Here is a 22,753-nt window from a genome sequence, read left to right as displayed (position 1 = left end):
CATTGCCGAGAGTATGAAATGTGTCACTAATGGAAAACTATTTAAACTTACAAACATACAGCATTCTGAAAACCCCCCATGGGAAAGATTTGATGCAAATGCAGCAAACAAGCTCAGCAGATATTTGACAACTGCATTTTTTCTAAAGGCATTTCTATGTAAATTTAAATGTGTCTGACATCCATTATTACATACATAAACAATGCACTGCAAAAAATGATGTTCTTAGTATTTGTCTCATTTTCTAGCACAAATATCTAAACTTTCTTAAATCAAGATGCATACTTGCATACAAACGCTATATTTTGATATATTTTTCAGAAAACTTGACTTAATATCTTTAGTCATTTTGCTTCTCAAGTAAATGTATCTTGATATAAGTATTTTTTAAATATTTGAGTACCACTTTACTTAAAACCTTCATAAATAATGCATTATAGATGTATTTTAATGAATTAATTATGCCTTATAATGCATTTTATGATCTCATGAATAATTGTGACCACAATTATAATACATTATAATCTATTCATAGTAACACAGAAAGTATAATGCATTAAAACACACAACAAACAACCAGTTTCAGATGCAACAAGGAATCTGCAAACATAATAATGCATTTTAACTTTGGTTACAATTAATTATGAAAATATTAGTGCTGTCAAACAAATAATCATAATTAATCATATCCATAATAAAAGTTTGTTTACATAATACATATGCGTGTACTGTGTGCTAAACAAACATTTACCCTCCATCGGGACGCAATGTGTGGCAATAGAAGTCGGGTCGATTAACGAAGAAGCCCGTTCTCTTCACCACATTCTCAGCGATCATACTGAGACGGTCCAACACGTTACACAGTTTACTGCACAGGAAAGAACAAACATCTTATCAAACTACTACTTTCAACATTGATAATAATCATAAATGTTTCTTGAGCAGCAGATCATCATATTAGAATGATTTCTGAAGGATCATGTGACACTGAAGACTGGAGTAATGATGCTGAAAATTCAGCTTTGATCACAGGAATAAATTACACTTTACTATATATTCACATAGAAAACAGTTTGTAATAATAATTGTAATAATATTTCACAATTTTTACTGTATTTTTGATCAAATAAATGCAACCTTGGTGAGCAGAAGAGATCTTACAGACTCCAAACTGTTGAACGGTTGCATGCATTATATCAATTCCTGAAATGTAATGGCGGTCTGACAGCCATACGCACCTCTTGGTGTATCGGGCCATGTCCCAGGCGATGTACTCGATGCCGTGCTCCGGCGGGAGAAACTGGTTGAGGTTTGTGATGGCCGGGTAAAGCTCTTCACTCAGTATCTTCTCATGCTTCCTCTTCTCTCGTTTCTGACAAAATCAAAACCACCAAACCAACAATTATTACTCTGATTCCAACATTTCAAACTCAAAATCTGCTCGCCAGTCCTGCAATAGCAATTTCTGGTTGACAAACAACCATAGTAAATTTAATGCAAACAAAAGAGCAGCAAACCTTTGAGAACAACAGACAATTTGCAAATACTCCCAAAGTTGTTATTATAATTTTTTCAAAGTTATGAATAAAACAAAGATTTTTTGAGTATGTTTTACATTAAAATGCTATTATTTCTTGCTAGTGCTAGTGCTAGTCTTTCTACTTAAAAATGGCATGCTTAAAAGGCACAATATGTAGGTTTCACCTCTAGAAGTCGCTTATTCAAAACAATAACAAACACTCCTAAAATAAATGTAAAAAAAAAAATTTAAACAGCAAAATACCATTTTCCGCTGAAACAGTAATATATCATAAAAAACTGCATTCTGGGTAACCTATAACCTATAGGCTACTTTCTAGAAAATTACAATTACAATGCATTCTGTCTTTTTGGAGCACAAAAAGTATTCTCGTCGCTTCATAACATTAAGGTTGAACCACTATAGTCACATGACTGTTTTAAATACGTCTTTCTGGGCATCTGAAAGTGTTAATTATCTTGCTGTCAATGCAGGCCTCACTTTCTTCATCAAAAATATCTTAATTTGTGTTCTGAAGATGAACGAAGGTCTTACGGGTGTGGAACGACATGAGGGTGAGTAATTAATTGCAGAATTTTTATTAGATATAAACTCGCATTTGCATGATATAAAGTCAATTCTGAGATAGAAATTCGCAATTGCATGATATAAAGTCACAATTCTGAGATATAAACTCACAATTGCATGATATAAAGTCACAATTCTGAGATATAAACTCGCAATTGCATGATATAAAGTCACAATTCTGAGATATAAACTCACAATTGCATGATATAAAGTCACAATTCTGAGATATAAACTCACAATTGCATGATATAAAGTCACAATTCTGAGATATAAACTCGCAATTGCATGATATAAAGTCACAATTCTGAGATATAAACTCACAATTGCATGATATAAAGTCACAATTCTGAGATATAAACTCGCAATTGCATGATATAAAGTCACAATTCTGAGATATAAACTCGCATTTGCATGATATAAAGTCAATTCTGAGATAGAAATTCGCAATTGCATGATATAAAGTCACAATTCTGAGATATAAACTCGCAATTGCATGATATAAAGTCAATTCTGAGATAGAAATTCGCAAATGCATGATATAAAGTCACAATTCTGAGATATAAACTCGCAATTGCATGATATAAAGTCACAATTCTGAGATATAAACTCGCATTTGCATGATATAAAGTCAATTCTGAGATAGAAATTCGCAATTGCATGATATAAAGTCAATTCTGAGATAGAAACTCGCAATTGCATGATATAAAGTCAATTCTGAGATATAAACTCGCAATTGCATGATATAAAGTCAATTCTGAGATATAAACTCGCATTTGCATGATATAAAGTCAATTCTGAGATAGAAATTCGCAATTGCATGATATAAAGTCACAATTCTGAGATATAAACTCGCATTTGCATGATATAAAGTCAATTCTGAGATAGAAATTCGCAATTGCATGATAAAGTCAATTCTGAGATAGAAATTCGCAATTGCATGATATAAAGTCAATTCTGAGATAGAAACTCGCAATTGCATGATATAAAGTCAATTCTGAGATATAAACTCGCAATTGCATGATATAAAGTCAATTCTGAGATATAAACTCGCATTTGCATGATATAAAGTCAATTCTGAGATAGAAATTCGCAATTGCATGATATAAAGTCAATTCTGAGATAGAAATTCGCAATTGCATGATATAAAGTCAATTCTGAGATAGAAATTCGCAATTGCATGATATAAAGTCAATTCTGAGATATAAACTCGCATTTGCATGATATAAAGTCAATTCTGAGATAGAAATTCGCAATTGCATGATATAAAGTCAATTCTGAGATAGAAATTCGCAATTGCATGATATAAAGTCAATTCTGAGATAGAAACTCGCATTTGCATGATATAAAGTCAATTCTGAGATATAAACTCGCATTTGCATGATATAAAGTCAATTCTGAGATAGAAATTCGCAATTGCATGATATAAAGTCAATTCTGAGATAGAAATTCGCAATTGCATGATATAAAGTCAATTCTGAGATAGAAATTCGCAATTGCATGATATAAAGTCAATTCTGAGATAGAAATTCGCAATTGCATGATATAAAGTCAATTCTGAGATAGAAATTCGCAATTGCATGATATAAAGTCAATTCTGAGATATAAACTCGCATTTGCATGATATAAAGTCAATTCTGAGATATAAACTCGCATTTGCATGATATAAAGTCAATTCTGAGATAGAAATTCGCAATTGCATGATATAAAGTCAATTCTGAGATAGAAATTCGCAATTGCATGATAAAGTCAATTCTGAGATAGAAATTCGCAATTGCATGATATAAAGTCAATTCTGAGATAGAAATTCGCAATTGCATGATATAAAGTCAATTCTGAGATAGAAATTCGCAATTGCATGATATAAAGTCAATTCTGAGATATAAACTCGCATTTGCATGATATAAAGTCAATTCTGAGATAGAAATTCGCATTTGCATGATATAAAGTCAATTCTGAGATAGAAATTCGCAATTGCATGATATAAAGTCAATTCTGAGATATAAACTCGCATTTGCATGATATAAAGTCAATTCTGAGATAGAAATTCGCAATTGCATGATATAAAGTCACAATTCTGAGATATAAACTCGCAATTGCATGATATAAAGTCACAATTCTGAGATATAAATTCGCAATTGCATGATATAAAGTCAATTCTGAGATATAAACTCGCAATTGCATGATATAAAGTCAATTCTGAGATATAAACTCGCAATTGCGTGATATAAAGTTACAATTCTGAGATAGAAACTCGTAATTGCATGATATAAAATCAATTCTGAGATAGAAATTCGCAATTGCATGATATAAAGTCAATTCTGAGATATAAACTCACAATTGCGTGATATAAAGTCACAATTCTGAGATATAAACTTGCAATTGCATGATATAAAGTTACAATTCTGAGATATAAACTCACAATTGCATGATATAAAGTCAATTCTGAGATATAAACTTGCAATTGCGTGATATAAAGCTACAATTCTGAGATATAAACTTGCAATTGCATGATATAAAGTCACAATTCTGAGATATAAACTCGCAATTGCATGATATAAAGTCACAATTCTGAGATATAAATTCGCAATTGCATGATATAAAGTCAATTCTGAGATATAAACTCGCAATTGCGTGATATAAAGCTACAATTCTGAGATATAAACTTGCAATTGCATGATATAAAGTCACAATTCTGAGATATAAACTCGCAATTGCATGATATAAAGTCACAATTCTGAGATAGAAATTCGCAATTGCATGATATAAAGTCACAATTCTGAGATATAAACTCGCAATTGCATGATATAAAGTCAATTCTGAGATAGAAATTCGCAATTGCATGATATAAAGTCACAATTCTGAGATATAAACTCACAATTGCATGATATAAAGTCAATTCTGAGATAGAAATTCGCAATTGCATGATATAAAGTCACAATTCTGAGATATAAACTCGCAATTGCATGATATAAAGTCAATTCTGAGATAGAAATTCGCAATTGCATGATATAAAGTCACAATTCTGAGATATAAATTCGCAATTGCATGATATAAAGTCAATTCTGAGATAGAAATTCGCAATTGCATGATATAAAGTCACAATTCTGAGATATAAATTCGCAATTGCATGATATAAAGTCAATTCTGAGATATAAACTCACAATTGCGTGATATAAAGTCAATTCTGAGATATAAACTCGCAATTGCATGATATAAAGTCACAATTCTGAGATATAAACTCGCATTTGCATGATATAAAGTCAATTCTGAGATATAAACTCGCAATTGCATGATATAAAGTCACAATTCTGAGATATAAACTCACAATTGCATGATATAAAGTCACAATTCTGAGATATAAATTCGCAATTGCATGATATAAAGTCAATTCTGAGATATAAACTCACAATTGCGTGATATAAAGTCAATTCTGAGATATAAACTCGCAATTGCATGATATAAAGTCACAATTCTGAGATATAAACTCGCATTTGCATGATATAAAGTCAATTCTGAGATATAAACTCGCATTTGCATGATATAAAGTCAATTCTGAGATATAAACTCGCAATTGCATGATATAAAGTCAATTCTGAGATATAAACTCGCAATTGCGTGATATAAAGTCAATTCTGAGATATAAACTCGCATTTGCATGATATAAAGTCACAATTCTGAGATATAAACTCGCATTTGCATGATATAAAGTCAATTCTGAGATATAAACTCACAATTGCATGATATAAAGTCAATTCTGAGATATAAACTTGCAATTGCGTGATATAAAGTCAATTCTGAGATATAAACTCACAATTGCATGATATAAAGTCAATTCTGAGATAGAAATTCGCAATTGCATGATATAAAGTCACAATTCTGAGATATAAATTCGCAATTGCATGATATAAAGTCAATTCTGAGATATAAACTCACAATTGCATGATATAAAGTCAATTCTGAGATAGAAATTCGCAATTGCATGATATAAAGTCACAATTCTGAGATATAAAAAACTGCATTCTGGGTAACCTATAACCTATAGGCTACTTTCTAAAAAATTACAATTACAATGCATTCTGTCTTTTTGGAGCACAAAAAGTATTCTCGTCGCTTCATAACATTAAGGTTGAACCACTGTAGTCACATGACTGTTTTAAATACGTCTTTCTGGGCATCTGAAAGTGTTAATTATCTTGCTGTCAATGCAGGCCTCACTTTCTTCATCAAAAATATCTAAATTTGTGTTCTGAAGATGAATGAAGGTCTTACGGGTGTGGAACGACATGAGGGTGAGTAATTAATGACATTATTTTCATTTTTGTGTGAACTAACCCTTTAAGTGTGTTGAAAGTTATTTTATAATGTTGCACATTGCAGTAAGATTATTAGAAAGTCATATTATTAAAACCTAGATGATTTGTGTTGCTAAATGGCATGCAATTAATTTTAAAATTTATTGCATTACTGTTACTACAAATAAAGCTCTTTCTGATTTTGCGTTGCTATCACACGCAATCTTCTGTCGTCTGATTGACATTTTAGACTCAAATAAAAGCCTTTTAGTGTAATTGTACGAACGTCCTCCTTCAGCTCGTGCTTCACGTGTCTTTCTGCTGTGAAATCTGCACTGATTTTATCAAGCAAACGTAAGAATATCTTTGATATTGTTAGTAATATTTCAGCTGATTATCCAGACATCATTTATTATAAAAATCATGAGTATCAAATATGATCATCAGGTTTATTTGTTCATCTCTCAATCATCATTGCATTGCATTATATGTTTTAAAACTAGATCATAAAACTTAGAATTTAAATATCATCTTACTTACTTATTATTGGCAGATTTTGATATTTATATGCATTTTATGTCAGTATCTGTTATAAAGATCTCATTGATTTGCATTAGCTTACTTTTGTCCATCTAAATTGCATTTTTCGGCTCAGTTTGGGCCTCTGAATAAAACTTTTCCTAGTTTTTTAGCCATAAAAGTCTGTCTAATGGTTCAATAAACTGAAAATTCTGACTATTATTTCATACGTCAGATAAATAAACTCAGTATTTTGCATCTCTGGAGAACATCAGAGATGAGCAGCGAAGCAGATGATGTGGATGTAGACATGTTGTGGACAATGACTCAAACTTAGCGTCCTTCTGCTCCTCTATAGGGAACAATGACTAATCCAAGAAGACGACTAGTAAGACATTATCTGTCCGCGGCACACGCCGGCAGGCAGAAGCACACGTGATCCGTCGCGGTTTACGCGCTCAATCCTTGGGCCACATTTGCACGTGCTGTTAAATGACTCCAGCGTTCTTAGAAATTGTTCTGCGGTTGTCCGATTTCTCCTGCGGCCCACAATGCCGTCTGCCTCCCACACCAACACACATTCTCTACTGGAGGCCAGTGGAAAACACACACACACACACACAGTTGGAGCTCAATGCACTCGCACAAACACACATTTTACAGTGTGTTTGACACACACACGTGTGACGACCACATGGTCCGGCAGGCTAAATGAGTGTGTGGAGTTAATTAGACTGCATTCTTAGCATGTAATGTGCCTCATTTGGGTCATTAACGACCTTTTGTCACATGCTTTTATCTGGACGGCGAATATATGTGAAACAAAGCCACAAACACACATGTGTTTTAAACATGTCAGGCACAACTTTGTGTTAAATTCTGCCTGTACAGATCTTTTTTGGCACATCGCCTTCACACGGACATCACGTGGGTCTTTGTTCTGTTGTACCTCCTGACAGCCAACGTGAGCGAGATGGGAAGTACGGACAGCAGATTTTACGCAAAAACATCAGGCTTTTGTTTGTGAACAGAAGTGTGCATGTGCATTTCTTCATGTGTGCGGTCAGTGGTGTATTTATAGTAAGTGCATTAGATAGAAGTGTTCATGTGAAGCACAAAAGCTTGGGGTCAGTTTTTAAGAAATTAATGCTTTCAGTCAGCAATGATGCATTACATAGACCAAAAGTGACAGTAAAGACATTTATAATGTTATAAAAGATTCTATTTCAAATAAATGCTGTAAACTTTCTATTCATCAAATAATAATGAATTTTTTTTTTTTTTTTTTTACAAAAAAAATTACTGTTTTCAACATTGATAATAATCATAAATGTTTCTTGAGCAGCAAATCATCATATTAGAATGATTTCTGAAGGATCATGTGACACTGAAGACTGGAGTAATGATGCTGAAAATTCAGCTTTGATCACAGGAATAAATTACACTTTACTATATATTCACAGAGAAAACAGCTGATTTACATTGTAATAATATTTCACAATTTTTACTGTACTTTTGATCAAATAAATGCAGCCTTGGTGAGCAGAAGAGACTTCTTTGAAAAACATTTTAAAAACATACCAACCGCAAATCTTTAGCATACATGAAAATACGCATGAAAATGGTGTTTGCAATATAACATGACAGGCTAACAAAATACTACATGGGAATAAGGTAAGGCGGTGTGATGCAATAAAAATAAAATAAAAAAAATAAAAAACTGTAATTGTCCTAAACAAACAGACTTCGTTTTCTTTATGCAAAGTATTTAGTTCATTTTAATTATTGAGTTTATTGCTATATCTATGTCTATAAAAGATCCTTTAGTTGTACGTGTGATAAGAACTGTAAAAGTTTTCCTGGGTCCAATTTTGTCCTGATAAAAGGAAATAAAGATCCGGCCAAATACATGTTTTACAGTCAATATTGATGTTTCTCTTTCCTTCTGATTTTGAGGTGAAATGTATGAAAGCCTGTTTCTGCTACTAAATAAAAAAAATAAAAACAGTAATTGCGACTTTTTATCTTAAAATTCTGACTTTTTATCTTGCAAATGCGAGTTTATATCTCACAATTCTGACTTTTTTCCCTCACAACTGCGTGATTTAAAGTCACAATTCGGACTTTTTTTCCTCACAACTGTGTGATTTAAAGTCACAATTCTGAGATATAAACTCGCATTTGTATGATATAAAGTCAATTCTGAGATAGAAACTCGCAATTGCGGTATATAAAGTCACAATTCTGCGATATAAACTCGCAATTGCGTGATATAAAGTCAATTCTGAGATAGAAATTCGCAACTGCATGATATAAAGTCACAATTCTGAGATAGAAATTCACAATTGCATGATATAAAGTTACAATTCTGAGATAGAAACTCGTAATTGCGTGATATAAAGTCACAATTCTGAGATAGAAACTCGTAATTGCATGATATAAAGTCAATTCTGAGATATAAACTCGCAATTGCGTGATATAAAGTCACAATTCTGAGATAGAAACTCGTAATTGCATGATATAAAATCAATTCTGAGATAGAAATTCGCAATTGCATGATATAAAGTCACAATTCTGAGATAGAAACTCGTAATTGCATGATATAAAGTCAATTCTGAGATATAAACTCGCAATTGCATGATATAAAGTCAATTCTGAGATATAAACTCGCAATTGCGTGATATAAAGTCACAGTTCTGAGATAGAAACTCGTAATTGCATGATATAAAATCAATTCTGAGATAGAAATTCGCAATTGCATGATATAAAGTCAATTCTGAGATATAAACTCACAATTGCGTGATATAAAGTCACAATTCTGAGATAGAAACTCGTAATTGCATGATATAAAATCAATTCTGAGATAGAAATTCGCAATTGCATGATATAAAGTCAATTCTGAGATATAAATTCGCAATTGCATGATATAAAGTCACAATTCTGAGACATAAACTTGCAATTGCATGATATAAAGTCACAATTCTGAGATATAAACTCGCAATTGCATTATATAAAGTCAATTCTGAGATATAAACTTGCAATTGCGTGATATAAAGTCACAATTCTGAGATAGAAACTCGTAATTGCATGATATAAAATCAATTCTGAGATAGAAATTCGCAATTGCATGATATAAAGTCACAATTCTGAGATAGAAACTCGTAATTGCATGATATAAAGTCAATTCTGAGATATAAACTCGCAATTGCATGATATAAAGTCAATTCTGAGATATAAACTCGCAATTGCGTGATATAAAGTCACAGTTCTGAGATAGAAACTCGTAATTGCATGATATAAAGTCAATTCTGAGATAGAAACTCGTAATTGCATGATATAAAGTCACAATTCTGAGATAGAAACTCGTAATTGCATGATATAAAGTCAATTCTGAGATATAAATTCGCAATTGCATGATATAAAGTCACAATTCTGAGATATAAACTTGCAATTGCATGATATAAAGTCAATTCTGATATAGAAATTCGCAATTGCGTGATATAAAGTTACAATTCTGAGATATAAACTTGCAATTGCATGATATAAAGTTACAATTCTGAGATATAAACTCGCAATTGCATTATATAAAGTCAATTCTGAGATATAAACTTGCAATTGCGTGATATAAAGTCACAATTCTGAGATATAAACTTGCAATTGCATGATATAAAGTCACAATTCTGAAATATAAACTCACAATTGCATGATATAAAGTTACAATTCTGAAATATAAACTCGCAGAATCTCAGAATTCTGACTGTATAACTCAAAACTGGGAGGAAAAAAGTCAGAATAGCGATAAAAAATTCAGAATTGTGAATTTATATCATGCAACTGCAAGTTTACATATCAGAATTCTGACATTATAATTCGCAACTGTGAGAAAAAAAGTCAGAATTGTGAGATAAAAAGTGGCAATTACTATTTTTATTGATTTATTTAGTGGCGGAAACGGGCTTCCATAGAAATGTCATCTGGACGTGTTTCTGTCAGATTCACCCTCGAGAGATTAGATGGATGATGGGATCAGAACTCAGAGGAAGAACTTGGAGTCTCACCTTGACGAGGTTGAGAATGATGATGGGCGATCCGAACCTCTGCAGCATCTGATCGAAGTGGAGAGCGGCGACATGAGCGTACGGGTCGGCCTGGTCCACTGTACGAGAGAACAAGAGCATTTTAAGTCTTTATAGAAATGATTTACAAACTGGTGAACAACTTACAGGTCTATATGAGGATGACATGAAACCAGAGTTGTTTTTGTAGTTCACTTGAAGGCCATCATGGTAAGTATTTCTAGTCATCTATTTCTAATCACATCACCAATCTGCTTGAATGGAAAACGCAGAAACTTACAGAAGTTGTTCACACTTTAATCAAGTCAAATCACAAAAAAACAGGTTGTTTTAGTTAATGTGCATGATTAAAGAGCTGATTTTGCTCGTTTTTATTTGAGTTTATAGCCATATCAACTTCTAAATGCCATTTTAAAATATATATTTACACAGAAAACAGTTATTTTAAATCGTAATATTTTTACTGTATTTTTGATCAAATAAATGCAGTCTTGGTGAGCAGGAAAGACTTCTTTCAAAAACATACCGACCCTAAACTTTTCAATGGTAGTGTACATGAAAATAAACATGATTTTTTTAATATATATATTTTATGGCATAATGAAGCATTTAATGAAATTAAATTTTTTGTAAAAATTGAAAAAAAAAGCCACCGTTTTTCTCATTTGTTTGCCTTAAAAACATTAAAACATTGCAAAATAAATATACAGAATTATTGGAATTATATGGAAGCCCATTTTCCACCACACAAGATGACATAAAAAAGTAAAAAATTAGGATATACTAAGTCATAATTATGAGATTATGAGATAAAAAGTCAAGTCAACTTTATTTCTATAGTGCTTTTATACAAAACAGCAGGAAAAATAACAGATTCAATGATGCAAACATCAAATATGAGACAAATCTACATCAGCTCTCAAAAGACGATAATCATTTGAGTTCAATAACACTGTAAATGTAAAAAAAACAAAAAATCAATTATGAAAGAAATTCGATTCAGCAATAAAGCATCTCTAAAGAAGATAACAGTGCCATTATTTGGCTTTTGTTCCCATTACTGAATATAAAAAGTCATAATTTTGACTTTTTAATCCCATAATTACACAGGTTTTATGTCATAATGTGGGTCACTATGTGGGTCGTAAGTCTGCCACAATCAAACCATCCAGTTGCAAACCTATAAACAGATTAGAGCACAACACACAAAACACTTCTAGAAGTAGGTTATGAGAACGAGGTTCTCTCGCATACACAAATCTCCCTTTTACATGGATTCATTAACGCCACACAAAGCAAATTCAAAGTAGGCGTAATCAAATGCTTGTTCACTGAAAAGTCCTTCAAGCAGGTCAGACAAAGCTTGTGAAAATGGCAGTGTGATGCACACTTGCGGTGAAAAGGAAAAACCGCAGCTCATCATCTCGCAGCACACCAAACAATCAATGAAAGCGGGCCAAGACTCGAGCCTTGTGTAACACCCTTTCTCCAGTTTTTGATTAGCTGAAAATCAATATGTTATCTCGGGAAGCCCTTTGTGCGAGCCGTGTTTTACACCTACAGTATATCGAACTGACCTAATTACAGAAAACATTCTTCACAAACCCTCATCATCTTCTGACCGAAGGACATTGCATCAGGCAAATTGCATAATGTGTTAGACAGATGAGTAAGTGCAGAGGATGATGAGTCTGGAAATCACATATAATTCATCATAATTAAGAGTTTTGGGTTGTATCTGAGTGTTATTTTTGATATAAAGCACAGGAGAAAACTAGTTCCTGTCAAACATATAAAAAAAATAAGAAGAACGTGCTGCTTACATTATTCTGCGTGCTTAAGAAGTGTGTTTAGTGCATGTGACGTTGTGAGAGGCGAATCACGACTACCTCCGAGTGTAAAAGGTCTAACTCAGCACAAAAAGGAACTACCAAAGTGTACGCTGATTGGTCGAACAAACCAACACCCGCCATTTTTAAAGAGCCATTTACACAGCCTATATATTTACTCCACAAATTAACTCTACAAACATGAAAAACAGTGATAGATGGACCCCTGAACCTTACGCTAAGGAGAACATTTTTAGTGGAGCAAAGCGAAACATGAATGCGTATTTCTGCTCAGCTAGCGACATTGAGCATTAACCACATGGCAAAAGCTAATGCTTTTTCATATACTGTACACTTTCTTTGTATTAGACAGTATTAGACAGGACAGATCGTAAACTAACAGATCGTAATTGTCAAAATAAAAGCGCACTTCAGAGTTCCTACTGGCGGTGCGAATGCAACCAGGAAAACGGCCCTATAGGAACATTAGTTCTCAGGGAACCACTTCCTATAACTAAGTTCTTAGAACAACATGGTGTGAAAGCCCCAATTGTTATTACTAGGCATGTGACAGTATCAAATTTTCATGTTGCGATTAATTGCTGAAGCTTTTATCACGGTATTATCACGATATTGAAATAATTTGCAAAAAAAAGTGTTGTCATAATAACAGGTTTAAGAACTATTTTTGTAATAACAAAAAGAACTCTGAATGTTTAAATACAATAAATTCAACACACAAAAAATATAAAAAGTAAAATTATCAAACAGATTAAAGTGCAAAAGAATTAGGCTACACTTTACATTATTTAATGCATTAACTGAGATTGAGCAATAGCTGCATTTGTTACAGAAAGTATTATATTTTGTTAATGTTAGTTAAGAAATACAACTGATCATTCAGGTCCATTAAAGTTCTTTTGATTTTAGTAATGTTATTAAACAGTAACTAAGAATAAGTAAGTAACTAAGTATTTTTCTTGGTCAGTTTGGTAATAATGAATTAACATGTTCACTAATGAAGCCGTATGTCTCTAAGTTTTACTGAACAATAACAAATAATCAGAACATTTCTAATCATTAGGGCATGTTGTAGTCCAGATTAAAATATAAAAATGTTTAAGTTTGAAAATAAATAGCCTATTAAGTCTTTAAGTATTCAGTATTTGGTGCTGAGATGAACAACACTGAGATTACAAAAAAATGAATGGCTGTTTGAAGCATTTTAAAAACTTAGCGCAGCTGCTTTGTTTGCGGGGTTTCCGGGGTAACCACTGCATTTCTGCTGTTCCATCAGCGCCCTCTGCTGTCAGAGAGTGAATGTGCGTCTCCTTCACTCGTTACGCCATGTGCTTCTCGTGCATATTGGGTTTGTTTACATCTGAGCGCGTGTCCCTTTGACGCAGAATACAGCGGTGTTGTGCATTTTATACGGTTGATGGGAAAAGTATTCTTAAATGAATTATAAAAATTTTAATAAATTATTATTTATGGTATTTTGAAGTGCCAATGATAACAATATTTTGCATATTCATTATCGTGATATATAACATTACCGAATATTGGCACATGTCTACTCATATGTTTACTTTTTTATTTAAAGAAGAAACCAAACCAATGTATAGTTGACATTTGAGGCTTAATGCTACAGAAAACCAATAACAAAAATTCAGGAAGAATCGACAATTATGATTTTTGTCATAATCATGCATCCCTAAGTTATAGAGTCAGTTCAATTTGCCAAAAAGTGAGGAGAAACAGTTCAGTCGGATCTGATTGTCTTAAAAGACCTTAATAATTCATAATTCAGGGCTCGACAATAAGGACTGGGCAGAATGAAAGACGGTCGGGACAGTTAACGCATTTATCAGTGGCCCGAATGGGCGTCATCATTAAAGTTAATCACTTGCACGTGTTATTAAAGGGTTCGTTCACCCAAAAATGACAATTTTGTCATTAATTACTTACCCTCATGTCGTTCCACACCCATAAGACAAATTAAGATATTTTTGATGAAATCCGAGAGGTATATGACTCGCCCATAGACAGCAATATAATCAACACTTTCAAGGTCCAGAAAGGTACTAAAGACGTCATTAAAACAGTCATGTGACAGCGCAGGAGAATGACACAGAAGAGAAGATATTGTTGAATGAAGTTGTTATTTTTGTTTTGTTTATGCGTAAATCAAAGTCGGCGTAATCAAATCCTTTCTCTAGTTTTTGTTTAGTTGTTGTTTTGTTTTGTTTTTGTGCACAACAAGTATTCTCGTCGCTTCATAACATTAAAGCTGAACCACTGCAGTCACATGACTGTTTTAACGATGTCTTTAGTACCTTTCTGGACCTTGAAAGTGTTATACTGCTGCCTATGGACGAGTCATATACCTCTCGGATTTCATCAAAAATATCTTAATTTGTGTTCTGAAGATGAAGGTCTTACGGGTGTGGAACGACATGAGGGTGAGTAATTAATGACATTATTTTCATTTTTGGGTGAACTAACCCTTTAAGTCTTGCCAATTTAAACATTCAAGTGATTTTAAGTCATTTAAGCGCAAGAAGAAGTGAACGAAAACTCAATTTGGCACAAACCGCATAATAATCTGCAATGCTTTCAAAGCATCACACGCAATTTGTGTTGGACAGGAATCTCTCGTTCGAAGCAGAAACGTCCAACCCGAGCAAACACACACACACGGAGGGGTCGAGGATGCTGGCGGGAACCAATCTAAGATAAGAAGCGAGCGCGCAGCTGGATCAGCGTGTGTCTGCCTGAGCCGTGGTGCATATGAAATGTCATACTGCTCTGGAGGAGAAGCAGTGAAATGGGTTCAGCAGTCTCAAGATGAGTGCATGCAGGAAAAAAAATAATGCAAGAGAAGATGAGAGATCCTCGAGCGGCCCTGGTGATGTCATTAAACAGAAAAAAATCTGCTAATACACAGAAAACCCGTAAGTAGCAAATGATGCTCACAAACTACTTGAAAAACCTGTTTTGAGGTTAAATTGGGAATCTGGCAATTTGTGGTTCCTCCAACTCAAAAATCTCAATTTAACCCATCCGTATTAACAGGAAATTGTGGCTCTGACTAGATGTTTGCGTACGGTACACATTTGTACATTTATATTTTGATATAGTTAAGCAATATCAACACGAGTAATGAGTGATTAGTTATCCCGAATAGCAAATAGGATATTGATTCTATACAACAGTTCAATAAATAAGAAGTTAATATTGTGCTATATTTTACACACAATATTGTCTGTTTTTGCTCAATATTTCCAATGAAAATATTACCTATAAAGCCAGATTCAGAACTATTGTGTGTCTCCGAGCAACACACAGCGGTGTTTTGTTTCCGAATCAATCGGGTGAATCAATGATTCAATGACTCATTCATAAAGAGAGCCATTTACTTCATTCCTGAATGAATCAGCCATTTGAATGAATGAATGACTTAGTCATTTACATAATTTCCGCCACCTACTGGCAGTTTTCGTTTCTTATTTAGAGTATCATTTCATTTAAAAAATATTTTACTATTTTGGGGTTAGTTTGCCCAAAAATTATAACTGTTTATTTACATTTACTCACCCCCGTGTCATTTCAAAACTCTATGACTTACTTTCTTTTGTGGAACATAAAAGAAGACATTTTGAAGAATTCTGGTAAACAAACTGTTTTGATCTGTAAATATATATAAATACAAATTCAGATGCAACTTCTGAAAAAATAACTTTTAGGCTGTTGAAGCCTAAAAGTACGGAAGAGGATTAGGGCCAAGCAATAATAAAAAATTAAAACCATCTCGAGATTAAAGTTGTTAAATTTCGAGAAAAAACTCGTTAAATTTCGAGAAAAAAGTAGAGATAAAATGTTGAGAATAAACTCGTTAAATTACGAGAAAAAAGTTGTTAAATTACGAGAACAAATTTGTTAAATTATGAGAAAAAACTCGTTAAATTTCGAAAAAAAAGTCGAGATAAAATGTTGAGAATAAAGTCATAATTTAATGAGTTTATTCCCAACATTTTATCTCGACTTTTTTCTCGAAATTTAACGTCTTTTTTCTCGTAATTTAATGACTTTATTCTCAACATTTTATCTTGACTTTTTTCTCGAAATTTAATGACTTTATTCTCAACATTTTATTTCGACTTTTTTCTCGTAATTTAATGACTTTATTCTCAACATTTTATCTTGACTTTTTTCTTGAAATTTAACGTCTTTTTTCTCGTAATTTAATGACTTTATTCTCAACATTTTATCTTGACTTTTTTCTTGAAGTTTAACAACTTTTTTCTCGTAATTTAATGAGTTTATTCTCAACATTTTATTTCGACTTTTTTCTCGTAATTTAATGACTTTATTCTCAACATTTTATCTTGACTTTTTTCTTGAAATTTAACAATTTTTTTCTCGTAATTTAATGACTTTATTCTCAACATTTTATCTTGACTTTTTTCTTGAAATTTAATGACTTTTTTCTCGTAATTGAATGACTTTATTCTCAACATTTTATTTCGACTTTTTTCTCGTAATTTAATGACTTTATTCTCAACATTTTATCTTGACTTTTTTCTTGAAATTTAACGACTTTTTTCTCGTAATTTAATGACTTTATTCTCAACATTTTATCTTGACTTTTTTCTTGAAGTTTAACAACTTTTTTCTCGTAATTTAATGAGTTTATTCTCAACATTTTATTTAGACTTTTTTCTCGTAATTTAATGACTTTATTCTCAACATTTTATCTTGACTTTTTTCTTGAAATTTAACCATTTTTTTCTCGTAATTTAATGACTTTATTCTCAACATTTTATCTTGACTTTTTTCTTGAAATTTAATGACTTTTTTCTCGTAATTGAATGACTTTATTCTCAACATTTTATTTCGACTTTTTTCTCGTAATTTAATGACTTTATTCTCAACATTTTATCTTGACTTTTTTCTTGAAATTTAACGACTTTTTTCTCGTAATTTAATGACTTTATTCTCAACATTTTATCTTGACTTTTTTCTCGAAATTTAATGACTTTATTCTCAACATTTTATTTAGACTTTTTTCTCGTAATTTAATGACTTTATTCTCAACATTTTATCTTGACTTTTTTCTTGAAATTTAACAATTTTTTTCTCGTAATTTAATGACTTTATTCTCAACATTTTATCTTGACTTTTTTCTTGAAATTTAACGACTTTTTTCTCGTAATTTAATGACTTTATTCTCAACATTTTATCTTGACTTTTTTCTTGAAGTTTAACAACTTTTTTCTCGTAATTTAATGAGTTTATTCTCAACATTTTATTTAGACTTTTTTCTCGTAATTTAATGACTTTATTCTCAACATTTTATCTTGACTTTTTTCTTGAAATTTAACAATTTTTTTCTCGTAATTTAATGACTTTATTCTCAACATTTTATCTTGACTTTTTCTTGAAATTTAATGACTTTTTTCTCGTAATTGAATGACTTTATTCTCAACATTTTATTTCGACTTTTTTCTCGTAATTTAATGACTTTATTCTCAACATTTTATCTTGACTTTTTTCTTGAAATTTAACGACTTTTTTCTCGTAATTTAATGACTTTATTCTCAACATTTTATCTTGACTTTTTTCTCGAAATTTAATGACTTTATTCTCAACATTTTATTTAGACTTTTTTCTCGTAATTTAATGACTTTATTCTCAACATTTTATCTTGACTTTTTTCTTGAAATTTAATGACTTTTTTCTCGTAATTGAATGACTTTATTCTCAACATTTTATTTCGACTTTTTTCTCGTAATTTAATGACTTTATTCTCAACATTTTATCTTGACTTTTTTCTTGAAATTTAACGACTTTTTTCTCGTAATTTAATGACTTTATTCTCAACATTTTATCTTGACTTTTTTCTTGAAATTTAATGACTTTATTCTCAACATTTTATCTTGACTTTTTTCTTGAAATTTAACGACTTTTTTCTCGTAATTTAATGACTTTATTCTCAACATTTTATCTTGACTTTTTTCTTGAAATTTAACGACTTTTTTCTCGTAATTTAATGACTTTATTCTCAACATTTTATCTTGACTTTTTTCTCGAAATTTAACAACTTTAATCTTGAGATGGTTTTATTTTTTTATTATTGCTTGGCCCTAATCCTCTTCCGTATAAAAGTGTGTAAATTCTTTTGAAACAAATAAAATATTACTTTTTTCTAAAGCTAGTGTCTATTTGATGCTTTTCTCATTTAACACAATAATGACTTTAAATTATCTTTTGAAGGTTATTTCTCAGCCAAATTTGATGTGTTTAATCACAAATTAATCGCACATCATGTAATTAATTAGATTTTAATCACTTGACAGCACTAATTACAATACATATAAGCCCCTATTACTATACTGCACTATACTGTATTAAAAACCAAGGTTTACCATGCATCATCTCGCTCAGAGCGTCAGAATAAAAGCTTGGAAATAAAGCTTCATGTAGTTACACAGTCAGTGTAATTTCTCTGAATAAGTTGTAAAGAATGTATATTATTTCCTGATGTCTTTTTGTTGACCAAAATCCACTTCAAACTCTTGGAAACCATTAAAAAGCCACAGGTCAGCTCAAATTATATGGCTTTTTACCAGCATGACAGTTTGTACATGAATTAAGTGTTATTTGTGTATATTGTTGAGCTAATTATTCATTTAACCAACATTTAGTTGTTATATTTGTACATGCTGGTAATGAAATCATTCAATATAAAAATTTGTGTTTATGCTGCAAATTATTAAGTTCCTCTAACTCAATGTAGTTTGTTAGCTAAAAAGTTCTCATAACTCAAAATAATTGATGCAAACTCTTGCGTAAGGGTTTTTTATTGAGCAACACATTATCCTTTACAGTGTAGTGCACAGTGCAAGTATATATTAAAGACAAAAGACGGTCTGTGCTGATGCAAGTTAAATCTGGCCCATACTGTATGGTACGCCATTTGGGACACAACCCACAGTTTTGAGCTAATAAACAGGAATTAGTGATGACGTAATAAAGAGGAAGTGGTTCTTACAGCGTATGGGCGGTTTGGGCATCATGGTGGAGATGTCCTGGGACCAGTGTAGAGGAACTGAACCTCTGACCTGAACACAGGAGGAGAAACTGCCCGCTGTGAGCGACATGACGGAGGCGTCGTGGATAATCTGCTCCGTCTCCACCTCGTTCGCCACATCGCCCTAAAAACACACACATGCAGTCCATCACAGTACAGTAGCAGTATGGCGAAAAACTCACTGTTTTCATACTATTGCCGCCTGTCCGTTAAGAAGTTAGAGTGCTTCTTAACACTGCAATGCCTGACATATGAAATCAGAAAAATCTCATTGCCTGAAATGGGACAGTTTATGGAACCTTTAGACAAAATATATATAGATATACACTACCAGTCAAAAGTTTGGAAACATTACGATTTTTAATGTTTTTGAACAAAGTCTCTTATGCTCATTAAGGCTGCTTTTATTTAATCATAAATACAGAAAAAACAATAATATTGTGAAATATTATTACAATTTAAAATTATGGTTTTCTATTTTAATATACTTTAAAATATAATTTATTTCTGTGATCAAATTTGAATTTTCAGCATCATTACTCCAGTCTTCAGTGTCACATGATCCTTCAGAAATCATTCTAATATGCTGATTTATTATCAATGTTGGAAACAGTTGTGCTGCTTAATATTATTTTATAACCTGTGATACTTTTTCAGGATTCATTGATGAATAAAAGGTTCAAAAGAACAGCATTTATTCAAAATATAAATCTTTTCTAACAATATAAATCTGTACTGTCACTTTTTATGAATTTAACACATCCGTGCTGAATAAAAGTATTAATTTCTTTTAAAAAAGAAAAGAAAGAAAAAAATGACTGATCCCAAACTTTTGAACGGTAGTATATATTGTTACAAAATATTTATATTTTAAATAAATGCTGATATTTTTTAACTTTTTATTCATCAAAGAATCCTGAAAAAGTATCACAGGTTATAAAACAATATCAAGCAGCACAACTGTTTCCAACATTGATAATAAATCATCATATCGGAATGATTTCTGAAGGATCATGTGACACTGAAGACTGGAGTAATGATGCTGAAAATTCAGCTTTGATCACAGATATAAATTATATTTTAAAGTATATTAAAATAGAAAACCATAATTTTAAATTGTAATAATATTTCACAATATTATTGTTTTTTTCTGTATTTATTATGAAATAAATGCAGCCTTAATGAGCATAAGAGACTTTAAATGTTTGGAAACATTAAAAATAATAATGTTTCCAAACATGACTGGTAGTGTATAAAATTATCTTAAAATAAAAAAGCCTGTATAAGAGCTTTTAAAGCTCATATAGTGAGAATATGGATGAAAAAAATATGCAATTTGGTGCAAATGCTGATATTTACATGGATAAAAAGATAATATCCTGAAGCTTGTAAAGATCTTTATAACAGATACTGACATAAAATGCATATAAATATCAATATCTGCCAATAATATGTCTTAGTAAGATGATTTTTCCATGCTATACAGAAAGGAAGTACACATATTGTATGTTATCCACTTGGTTTAAAGGGGTGGTTCACTGTTTTTTTTTCCTAGGCTTGATTGTGTTTATGGGGCGCAGTTTATCATGTCTTAAATACTGCATATTTTTCATATATTTTACCTTTATTGTACACCGCTGTTTCCATTGCATTTTGAACGGCCGGTTTGACTTCCTGATTCTATGATACCACTCCCTCCGAAATACGCAATGGGCTCAGATAGGTTAGCTGATGTGCTTCAGTTGTTACATGTGCTTCAGCGGAAATGTAAATAATGGTGTCTATATTATCAAAATGAGCCCGAATCAGACCCAGATAGCAGTAATGATTAAGAGGGTCAAGCAGAACCTCTGCAAGCACAGTTTTTAAAGGACGTTTCTGAATGGTAAGTATTTCCATGTGTATTTGTGTCAAAGTGTTTAGATATGGGCCCATAAACAGCAGCTTCTGCTTCATCTTTCAGTAATAGCCTTTGTGCATAACTTTAAAAGACAATATCTCTGTTTGCATTGAACTTTCAGCGCTGTAACTTTGCAGATACTGTTTATTCTCAAGCAGCAACATTACACAATAAGTTAAAAAAGTGAAATAATACTTTAATTGAGATTTATTAATTTAAAAAAATTGTATGTATTTAAATAACTACTTATGAGCTTGTCTGTAGTTTAAGGCTGTAGTGAAATTTGTCAATCTGCACTTTTAAAGTACCTTCACCATCATAAAGCATCACAGCAGTAAAAGCTTTGTGAAGCTTTAATGGCAGACAGCTTTAGAGCAAACGAACATTACATAATCCCACCTGAACACACAGAGATAAATACAGAAGAGCAGCAGCAGCAGAACCAGAGCTTGTGTTGGACAGGTAACGCTCGCACGTGACAAACCTACTAAAGAAGAGCACATGGCGACAGCGTACCTCGCAGTTGGCTCCTCGCTTGAGGAAACGTGTCCCTGCGAAGCGGCTGGAGCGCCGGGCGATCAGCGTGACGTACACCGGCCGACCGTAGATCAGCAACTCTGAAACAGAGAGTTTAAGGAAGCACAACACAAAATACATCCACAAATCATCTGATATAAACATTATATCTGAAGATTACAAGGCTGCATCAAAAATACAGTGAAAATTGTGAAATATTTTTACAATGTAAATCAGCTGTTTTCTATGTGAATATATAGTAAAGTGTAATTTATTCCTGTGATCAAAGCTGAATTTTCAGCATCATTACTCCAGTCTTCAGTGTCACATGATCCTTCAGAAATCATTCTGATATGATGATTTGCTGCTCAAGAAACATTTATGATTATTATCAATGTCATAATTTTGTGATACATTTTAT

At 32.0% G+C, this 22,753-nt stretch overlaps 1 protein-coding gene across 3 annotated transcripts in view; it reads right to left on the bottom strand.

Annotated features, from left to right (window-relative positions):
* fig4a (FIG4 phosphoinositide 5-phosphatase a) overlaps nucleotides 1–22,753 on the bottom strand; it is a 79,951-nt gene that overhangs the window by 36,698 nt on the left and 20,500 nt on the right. For all 3 annotated transcript variants that reach the window (XM_048207879.1, XM_048207878.1, XM_048207877.1), the window contains exons 9-13: nucleotides 22,333–22,433; nucleotides 19,878–20,040; nucleotides 10,977–11,074; nucleotides 1,239–1,372; nucleotides 752–868 (exon numbers count right to left, since the gene is read on the bottom strand). In XM_048207879.1, the coding sequence (XP_048063836.1) occupies nucleotides 752–868; nucleotides 1,239–1,372; nucleotides 10,977–11,074; nucleotides 19,878–20,040; nucleotides 22,333–22,433 (613 nt within the window). The remainder of the gene's footprint in view (nucleotides 1–751; nucleotides 869–1,238; nucleotides 1,373–10,976; nucleotides 11,075–19,877; nucleotides 20,041–22,332; nucleotides 22,434–22,753) is intronic.

This window comes from Megalobrama amblycephala, linkage group LG11, assembly GCF_018812025.1.
Source record: "Megalobrama amblycephala isolate DHTTF-2021 linkage group LG11, ASM1881202v1, whole genome shotgun sequence".
Lineage (NCBI taxonomy): Eukaryota > Metazoa > Chordata > Actinopteri > Cypriniformes > Xenocyprididae > Megalobrama > Megalobrama amblycephala.
Note: the sequence above shows the minus strand (reverse complement) of the source record. Positions and strands in the feature narration are given on the sequence as shown.